The 10,564-nt window shown below is 36.8% G+C and overlaps 1 protein-coding gene across 1 annotated transcript in view; it reads left to right on the top strand.

Moving 5' to 3' along the window:
• Positions 1 to 20: 20 nt before the first annotated feature.
• The window catches only part of DCAF4 (DDB1 and CUL4 associated factor 4), a 17,062-nt gene continuing 6,518 nt past the window's right edge, over positions 21 to 10,564 (top strand). The window contains exons 1-11 of the mRNA XM_072428440.1: positions 21 to 517; positions 1,356 to 1,457; positions 1,557 to 1,642; positions 4,677 to 4,831; positions 5,106 to 5,188; positions 5,781 to 5,883; positions 6,002 to 6,145; positions 7,195 to 7,244; positions 7,338 to 7,423; positions 7,854 to 7,952; positions 9,183 to 9,280. Of these exons, the coding sequence (XP_072284541.1) occupies positions 1,390 to 1,457; positions 1,557 to 1,642; positions 4,677 to 4,831; positions 5,106 to 5,188; positions 5,781 to 5,883; positions 6,002 to 6,145; positions 7,195 to 7,244; positions 7,338 to 7,423; positions 7,854 to 7,952; positions 9,183 to 9,280 (972 nt within the window). The 5' untranslated portion in view covers positions 21 to 517; positions 1,356 to 1,389. The remainder of the gene's footprint in view (positions 518 to 1,355; positions 1,458 to 1,556; positions 1,643 to 4,676; positions 4,832 to 5,105; positions 5,189 to 5,780; positions 5,884 to 6,001; positions 6,146 to 7,194; positions 7,245 to 7,337; positions 7,424 to 7,853; positions 7,953 to 9,182; positions 9,281 to 10,564) is intronic.

Here is a 10,564-nt window from a genome sequence, read left to right as displayed (position 1 = left end):
GATCAACAAGAAGCATGTCATTCACCCAGAACGTGGGATTCCTTTCAAATAATACCTCTTTACACAGATCAAGTCCTCCCTTCCTTTCTAAAGCACATGCTATGTGCAGGTGAAGAATGTACCTGAAATCTTAGAATTATGATTGCTTTTCCCCCCAAGTTTTGCCTGCAGGACTGAAGCAAGGATGACGTTATTGTCTTTCTGGTTAGAACGGGCAAAACTTGGCAAACAAAATGTCTCTTGCAATGGACTGAAGTGTTTTCTCAAAATGTTATCTGCTCTGCATTGCACAGGAATCCACCACAGGGATGATATGATCGAACCCAGTGATGCAAAATATGGGGTAAAGGAAGTATAATTCCAACTTAAAGCCAAAATAAACCCGGCAAACTTGTCTGCGCATGTTCAGCACCAGGCATCGCCAAATTGAGTGAGGCGTACGTCGTCCCAGGACTCGCAAGAGAAGCCGACACTGCACAGCTCAGCTTTTTGCCACAAACCCAGAGCGATCAGGCGGGTAAGTTGTATTATTGCAGAAGGGACATTGCTTATCCCTTTCTGCAATTATGACGTGCCTGAACATACAAACTTAAAAATGAGAATTTAGTTCCTAAGCCTACCTAAACTCAGAATGTTCACTTTACATAAAAGGGTAGACAACCTTTTTTTTCACGCATGCGCAGTGAGATTGTCAGTTTTTTTCCCTACCTACGTCACCTGATCTCGTGCCTGCACAGAGGAAGAACAGAGGAGAAGATGGGGGCACATGGCGCTCTTTCTGGAACATAAGATTTAACAGATCACCATTGTTACACCAACACCTGATTATACTCAGCACAGCCAAAATAAAACCTGAAGCCCACTGAATATAATGTTTTGGTGGTGTTACATGACATGTTACATTTAGTCTTTTTTAACTGCTTGGCCTAATTTTTTTATCTGGATATATATCAATTGTTTTAGCAGTCAGGAGCCAGTGGTTTATAGTATTTTTATATATATATATATATATATATAAATATATATTACCATTATTTTTCACTTTATAAATATGAATTGTCTAAGCAATTTAATGTACAATTTGGTGAATACTCAAATGTTGTTTTACATATTCACAAAATGATATGTATTCGCTGGTTTAATAAATCGGTGAATAATATGTATGAGAACCTAAATGTATTCCTATGTCCAAGATATTATCTCTATAGCTCTACAAAATTATATATTTTATGTGTATGTGTATATATATATATATATGCATGCCATATTTTTCATCTCTGTTTTACAGAAAGCTGTTGCTAGCTCTTGTTATTAGTTTAGTGCTTTGTGTATCCTAAATGAGTTTCTTTTTACAGGCTCAGGATATGTCAATGTTACTGAATAAAGGGAATGGGTCCTAAGAGAGAATATAATCGTAAATGGTGGAGAAATAGTTCACGGAGGCACTTTAATAACAGGTATCAGGTTTGAGTTTAAAATTTTCAGTGCACCTTTCTATGATTAACGGGCTCTTTTTCTATTTGTAATATCTAATGGCAAATATTTCTTCTAACTAGGCACAGGTCGCATATATCAGAATTGCCACAAGCAAGCACAACACCCAGTTCATCCTCTAATGGTAATCAAAGCCCTTCAGTGCCAGGTAACAACAGTTTTGCTCAAGCAAATTATACTCATGGTCTTATCAGATACAAGAGTTGTTATTTTCTAAATGGAACACAGGCAGAGCACTAACAGAGCATTAGTTCACATGTCAAAGAACAGTATTAAAATTAGTTACATGCAAACTGCAACAGATTTACCGTAAAGCCAGTTCCAATTTAAATAAAAAAAGAGGATGCAGGTTGAGCTGAACTGATAATAAAAAATGTAAACACTTAAAGACTTAACGCTTTCGATGTGAAGTTTGGGGAAGAATTGCTCCAGAGTGTCCACAAATACATAGGTAATAAAGACTCTTTTTAAATAATATTTAAACATAGGAATGGTATGACCTGACCACAGATTTATTTTATTCCCTATTGTTTTTTTTGTTTGTTTTTTTTTAAACCTATTTTTATTGAGGCTTAACAGTGGGAAACAGTAATGCATACAGGGGTGATTAGTAAGTGTCATACAAAATACAATCAACAGTACATTTGCAATATAATACTTTTAGACATTGAGTCAAACCACTATCATTGTGCAAGATATGTCCATATAGCAGAGCTCACTCAATGACTTATACAAAATATGTTCATATTTCAGAGCTCAGTCAACGACTATAGGAGGGTCTTTTTCAAATACTCTGTCCAGATACCATGTTGTGTGACAGAGACAATTGTGTAGTTTTGATTTTGGAGGGAGTAGTGAGTGTGTCAATACAGCTTTCCCATGTTTCAAAGAAAATTGTGTCTTTTGGTCTTGATCTATGAAGTTTCTGCCCACTCCTATTTGGAATAACTCTTGCAATTTACAATAGTTTGCCAAGTGCAATGCACTGTAACCATTTTTCAATTTTAGAACTGTACTATCTTTCCCTGAGTAAGGGAAGGCACTAATTTTAAAGGACCTGAATAACTCCATAGCCGTATACATCCAGTAATACTGTAAACATTGGTACCAATTTTAAAGGCATGTAGATCCAAGATTGACATGCTTAAAAAAAAAATGTTGTCCACTGCCCTGTAAACAGTACCATATAAAATACCCATAACACATCCTAGGAAGAAATAAGAAAAAACATTTGAATCAATATCATATAGTTTTGTAACTTTTCTTGAGATTACACAAGCCACATAACATTCTATATAATGCATACAATTAAGTAGCATTAAAAAATATAAAAAAAATATACGAAACTATGTCCCCTTTAAAAAGGCAGCCAATCAGAGTCATGATGTTAACTGTCCATCCATTCGTGATTTTGAAAGATAAATCTTGCAGACACAGCAGTGTAGAGTCGGGGTCATCCAATAGTTAGGTAGTCCCATTGATTGTGATACAATAGGGCAATCCAAAAAATACTAACATTAAGATATTTGCTAACAGAAAAGAATGTCCTTCGCTGTTGTGTGCTATAAGTGGAAAAATCTAGAAAGATGAGGTTCCTGTAGTTGTTCCTGTAGTCGATGAGGTTGTCTTTTAACCACTAGGGATCCAGCTTTTTTGTAAACAGAAAGGATAAGTTTGTTTATCCAAAAAGTGAAAAAATTTAATGATTGTCGCTTAAGGCCTGTTGTTAGCAGCATATGTTCCTGGGCCAATCTGGTGAATGTGCCCAATCATATGTGAAGAGAGTGGATCCCAGTGCAGTGCAGTGCACGCAGGAGATCCACTGTAACAAATTTTAGTAGATCTGGGTGTTTAAGCACTTTCAGCATCCCCAGAAAACATAGATTAGAGCGGCGATCACGATTCCCAAGATCCACATATTTCTAGGATAGGGATGCAAACCGAGTGGTTTGTAGAGAAATGGTAGCCTGTTGTGACATTATTTGATCTTCTGAGTCACCCATCCTCCGTTCTCACTTGGTTATGCTGGTAGTATTACTTGAGATGTGTTGCAGGGCCTGATCAATTGAGGATTGTAGTGTATTAAACTTTTTGTCAAAGTAAAGTGACAAAAGATTAAGAGCCTAGGAGCTGTGGAAGAAAAGAGGTGTTGTGACCCCAGTACAGCAGAAACAGCTGTAGGCATAGCCATAGATAATGCAAAGGGATCAGTATGGCATGTGAGGACGAACTAGCAGGAGTGTCACGGTCTGAAAAGCATGCCATTGCCTTGGTTTTGTTGTGTTTCCCCATGTTGTTTGGAGTGGAGCTGGTTATGTACTCATACATCGCCTGGAGTACATCTTCTCTGATGTGATGTGTTAAAATAGGAAAAGTTGGGGAAGTAAAGCAGAGAAGTAGGTTGGAACCAAGGTGGAAGTATGACCGGATTCTCCACTCAGAAGGCCCCCAATATCAGCCAGAAAAGTGCAGACCAGCAGAAATAGTATGTCACAGTCCACTCACCACTAGGATGCAGAGGTCTTAAAAATGCTGCCAAAAACATTTGTGGCTCCAAGAGAGGAGAGAGTCATCCGCACGGGACCAACAACTATTGTGCAGTTCTCATGTGGAACATGAGTGCAGGCAAAAGGAGAAGCTGTAAAGCTTTTAGGCAGTAATCCTCAGGATGCTGAGACTGTCTGTAGTAGATAGCATTGCAGAGAAAGAACTGTGAAGTGCTAGGGCACACGAGGCAAAGATAGCCGCCACTCACTTACGCCTGATAAGAGAGCACTGACTCCGGGCTCTGAGGAGAAGCTGCGCTCCGACACAGGGCTTCTCTAATACTGCGAGAGGAACACTGGTAACGGGTGAGATCAAAAATTCTCTGCAGCAGCTCCGTAGCATAGATGTTTCAGTAAGGCAATCAGAGCTCTGGTAAAATGCGGGCTCCGTCTTTGGCTCTGCCCCCGGAAGTCCTTTTTGTGATGTTTAACAAATATTTGTTATCTGTCCATGTTGAAAATTTACCAGATGCTATATCTTTACTTGAAAATGTGAAATGGAAAGCTTGTTAAGGTTAGCAATCGTTATAAGTAGCATGTTTTCAATATATTTATTAGGGGCACATAATCTTTGTACCTGGTATCTGCTGCAGACTGTCATTCTTCTTTATTAATAAATCATCATTTTTCTCCTAGAACTTCCAGGGTTCTACTATGATCCTGAAAAGAACAGATATTTCCGCCTTCTCCCAGGACACAATAACTGCAACCCTCTGACTAGGGAGGGTATATTGCAAAAGGAAATGGAACAAAAAAGGCTGCAACTTCTTGAAGAAGACAAGAATAGGAAGGCAAGTTCTTGACTGGGTTTTGCTGACAACTGTTTACTTATTCATTAAATATTCATCTTGTTGTGTCTTGTGTTGACCTTCGATATCAATGATTGCTATGCTGTCCTGTTATGAACCATTTATGAACCACCAAAAATTATGAACCATTTATTAAAATTAGAAGCTTGTAACAAGAGCTTTTATTGTAATGTTAACATGTGGACATGGCAAAAATGGCCTTTGTTGTTGATGTATTGTATTCAGAAGGATCAACAAACCATCCTGTTTCTTTTAGAAATCCACCAGGCCTGGGGTTAATGCATCTATGCTAGTGTGGAAAAGACAACTTGGAGTAATGCCATTTCAAACCTACTGCAGGTAAGAATAAAATAGTTATGAAAGGCCACTTCATTATTCATACAAAAGATTTAGGGTAGAGAATACAGTATTTTAAAGCGTTTTACCTAGTGTATCATGATATGGCAAATAGTGCTATAAGAAAATCGATTTGACAAAGTCATCCTAAAGATACTTATATATTTAGAATAATTGCACATTAGTCATGTGAATTTAAAAAAAATATATCTAAGTGATTTGATTTAAGGAAGATGCCAAGAAAAAAAAGCATACAAAGTATTTTTGTATTTTGTTATATGATTTTAAAGCCTGAGGCTTTTAACACCCCATGCTTTGTTGCCTTATCTTTCATAATAACACCAAATAAACATATTTTTTCTTGGGGCCATTACACTTTGTAAATATTCCATTTATTTATATGACCCCAGATTTTTGGTCCTGGCATGAGCTGGGTAGTCTACAGAGGAAAAGATATTGCTTGACCCCAGAGTTCACAAAATAATTTTTCAAGTGTCCTTTTTTTGTCTAATCAGCACTACTACTTCCATCTACCTGCATATGATTTTGTTTTTGCTTTAATTCTTTTAAATCATTATATTTTTTCCCCCTGTAGACGTGTCCATGAACTAAAGGTGAACTGTATGCAAAGAAAAGAAGTACAAATTGTCAACCCAGAGCCTGGTGGTTCAGAAACACACAAGTTTGAATTTATTCTGGTAAGTTTACAAAACTTAAAACTTTCATGCATGGAGTTACAGATTCTGATATATATAAATGCCAGTAAATAGGTTTTTTACATGCCCTGCTGTAGTGACTACACTGTACATTTTCCAGGCAGATTCATCATGTCAAAGATTATTTGCAGTAAGTGATATGGAGAATGGCTTCTGTAAATATGGTCTTCTGAACCTTAATGGACTGTGGAGAGATGTGCCCACTGTGGAAAGCCATGACAATCCCTACTTCACAAATCATAAGGTAATACATGCTTAATGAATGAGGAACACACATATAAACACACAGATATATATATATATATATATATATATATATATATATATATTTATTTAACACATATATAATTACCATACAAATCTGAATTAAATTGTAAACCCCTCCCCCCCACACACACACGCACGCACACACACACACACAATTTTCAGTTTGTATAAAAGTTGCTGGTAACATTCATCTTAAATGTAGTTTAAAGTTTTATTTTAGGCTTCTCATTACTGTCATTTCAAATTGCTCAATTATACTCCTATGAACAATAACTTTGAAAGAGTCTTTTTAGAATGATGGCAGCGGGGAGCTTAAACAACAATTATAAATTATGTTTAGGCTGAATCGTGCTATTGGTAGCTGAGGACACGCTGGTGATTGTCGCCTCTAAAACAGAACCATTTACTAAAAGATATACAAATCCTTATTATGTTTGTTCTATTGTGGGCACACATTTTGGCCTCTTTTTGTGCGCATTTAGTGTAATGAATGGGATCTGCACCACATCTGACAGTCATGGCTACTCACGTTAATATAGTGGGAATGAAGCCTAGAAGATATAGTGTGTTTTCAAAAAATTGCAGGTATTTTTCTGTATTTGCCAGGTCTTTACAGAAATAATACACTGTAAATGTGTGTGTATAGCAGGAATGTATTGTGCATACTAAATATATATATATATATATATATATATATATATATATATATACTCTTTATTATGATATTATAGCATTATAAACCCAGCAGGAGTCCCTCCTGTAACAGTTTTACAAGATAGATTTGATTTAGCCCTTCAGCTAATCTGGTTGTATCTACTTTGGATGAGTATGTGTATCGCCACTGATCTGCCTGTTTTAATCAGTCATCCGTGTGTAGCTTTTCCTGAGTGTTTAGTACTGTGGTTATCAATGTGCTTAGGCAATATTTATAAAGTTTTAATTTTAAAATAATTTAATCTTGATCCTTTATTAAATTTATGGAGATTTGGATGTTTCATTTCTCACAGCTTTTGTTTTCTCTTGAAGGTAAACGTAGCATGTTGGGCAACACTCACTGGACCAGATTCGCATGTCCTGTATCCTTTTTTTTGTTTTAAATAAACAAGCAAAAATTTTAAATACAGTGGACTACATGATAACTTGGTAAATACTCCTTAATGACAATTCAGCATTTCTCTCCTTGGAAAGCAAGATAGTCCAGGCTGTGTTAGCCTTATTCCGGCATGTCTGTTCAGGAACTTGGCCCCTGACGCAGGTAATATTTTAACTCCCAATCACTCAAGCTGACAAGAAAGTCAGTGATCATATATGTGCTGAAAATGTATAGGGCTTTTTACTTGTTCCTATTTTGGATCAGTACATTGTTTAGGTTGAAAACAATAAATGTTAATAGATTTATTAAGCATGTTATATAAAAACTTTACATAACTGTAAATCCCAGCACACTATTACACAAGCTTACACTCACAATGTCAAAAGGATAATCTTTTCTGAAGCAATTTACCTTATCTGTATATTTTAAACTTTTGGAGAAAACTTTCTAAATTACTCCATGTTGATACAGGCTTTGTAGAATTTGAACTCAATTGTGCACTGAGAGTGTGGGGCAGGGAGTTACATTTTGTAAAGGAAACAGTATGTCTACGATCAATTTTAAAACAGGTTTATTTTATTTTTATTTATAGATGATGGGCAACCAGTAATGTTGTACAACATCAAAGTTTCCAATGTATGGAGCTGTGTATGGTGCTCAAACCCTCGACTGGATTGCAACTTTTCTGCAGGTTTGTATTAATAACTGACCACATAATACCAAGGCAATGGTATATACCCAGCATGTAATATATAATAAAACTATTCCTTTAATCACCAGAGATAATTGAAGCTTAGATGTCTAGGCCAGATTAAACAGCATCAGCATGTGTCAATTATCCAAAAAAAATCCTTGACTAGTTTGCATATCTAAAATTTATGGGATCAACCAACAATATGTGGGATTGTAAAATGTCATGCTGCTCCTGGTTCTCAAAGGGTAGAATGGATAGTAATGTATCTTCAGTATGTGGTATCACTTCAGGGGTACATACTTCTATATAAAGATATATATTTCAATATTTGCTTATATTTTAGGTAATCATGTGGCTATTGTAAAGTTTATACTTGCATATTTGTTCCAGAGTGCTTGGGAAACACACAAAACCTAGGCTCTCTGTTTTTCAAATGAGGATTTATTATAGGAAGTTTGCAGTTATACCTGCACACCTGAGGCTTCCTTTATGGTACATGGGACAGCCAAAAAGGTGACTTAATGAGTAGGTAATTACAGCTATTATGTACTTCAGACTTGAGGTACGGTTTGAATTTTTATTATTTGAATATCTTTACTGATATGTGAGCACCTCTCAGTTCTGTAAATCAGGCATGTCCAAAGTCCGGCCCGGGGGCCAATAGCGGCCCGTGATCAGATTTCCACCGTCCCGCAGCCTCTGTCAAAAATCAATAATATGCGGCCCCCCCAGCACTGTTGACTACAGTGTAAAATACACACGTACAAAAAAGCTATATTATATTTCATTTTATTAGATCAACCGCCTTGCTACTCGGTGGGCATAATCAGCAGGACGGGAGTCGCCATGTGTGCACAGGGAATCCTCTACGTTATAGTGGGCGTGTGCTGGACCCGCACGGACCACGCCCACCCTGCTCTGCACAGAGCTTGCACTGACACCGGGAATCCCTCACTTCACCCCTGGAGGGCTTGTGCTGTGCAGGACCCGTGCAGACCACACCCACACTAACCCTGTGTACACTCTGAATGGTCAGCCCCCACACATTTTCACCCCACCAAATCTGGCCCTCTCTGAAAAAAGTTTGGACACTCCTGCTGTAAAACATGATTATCAGGTAATTTAGATGTCAAAAAGAGTCCCTTTCTTCTTATTATTATATATGTAGGCCTGTCAAAATGTTACAACAGTTTTCTTCATAACTGACTTTTTTTTTTCACTTTGAAGGGCTGAGAAATCAGGTCCTGGTAATGAACACTGTAACAGATGTTCGGAGAACATTTAAAACAAACAGTGATGTTTTGGCCCAGCAGTTTGCTACAGAGGTATAATTCTGTTATTATACTGTATTGTTTTGAACTATGTTATATAGGTATATAAACTTTATTTTGGTCAGCTTGGTAAATAAGTGGTCTAAAGTGTTTGTGTAATAATATAGTATTAACAGGATGTGATTATAAAATGTTTTACATTTATCATAAGGAAACATTTGTTGACAAGGAAACTCATAAGTAAAAGTGCATAAGTAAAAGTCTTTATTTAGGAGAGTTTGTTTTTTTAGTGTTACATTGTGACACACACAGGAAAAAAGCCTGTATAAGTAAATTCTTAGTGTAAATATAAAATAATAACAAGTTAGGTTTGCAAGAACAAAAGTGATCTTCATGGCCATCATTAAAATTCCAATTGTTAAAATGACTTTTATCTACGTTCGGCGTTTGGGGGGGAAAACTGTGAAGGCGATGTCAGGGAAAGGTCTGTGATCTCTTTGAATAAATTCTGAAATTTGTACGCTCATTTGTTATATAGCCTTTGAACACATAACATTAAGAAAGTAGAATGTAAAGTAAAACTGACCATGCAAAGATGGAAGGGAGTTGTCACATTGTGCCTGATTTATTACAGCTTTCAAAGAATGGAGAAAATACATTTTTTCATCAAGTTGAAACTGGGTGATCCAGAAAACGTGGAATGGATCTGGTCCAGGATTGAAAACATTTGTTAGTAAATAGCAGATGACGCTTGAGGAAATCTATTCCAGGTTTGCTTCACTGATCAAATTGTATCTTCTCCAGCCTTGGAGAACTTTAATAAATCAGCCCCATTCCCTCACCTCCATGTTTCACCATACTTATACTGGAAGCTTTTGAATATAGGAATATTTAGTTCTAGTAGCTGCACTGTTCATTCTGAATCTCATTGATTAGGAGATTCTGTGAGTTTGACATGCATGTATAGGCAAACTGAAGAGCAGCTAAAGACACATTGGGACTTTTAAGCTGCAGATTTGGAAAATGCTTATTGTGGTAATGAAGTGTATCTAAATCCATTTATCCAGGAAGTTTTAGAAACTCTTGTCAGGTTTTGATGAATTCCTGAATCCCTAATGTGTAAACAATGAGACAAGACAGGAAATCTCCTTTTTCCAAACGCCCCTGTAATAAAGGGTAAATTATCCACTTCTTTCATATTAACCTCCCAACCGCTAATCCCGTACTTTTTCGTCCCAAAAAATTTTGCTACTTTCGATAACCCCGTACTTTTTCGCCTATATTAAAATCCCACTTACCTGGTCCCGCTGTGCTCATCCAGCGTCGGGTCCGTGTTCC

Source organism: Pyxicephalus adspersus, chromosome 12 (genome assembly GCF_032062135.1).
Source record: "Pyxicephalus adspersus chromosome 12, UCB_Pads_2.0, whole genome shotgun sequence".
NCBI classification, from domain to species: Eukaryota; Metazoa; Chordata; class Amphibia; order Anura; family Pyxicephalidae; genus Pyxicephalus; species Pyxicephalus adspersus.
This window is presented reverse-complemented; position numbering and strand designations above follow the sequence as displayed.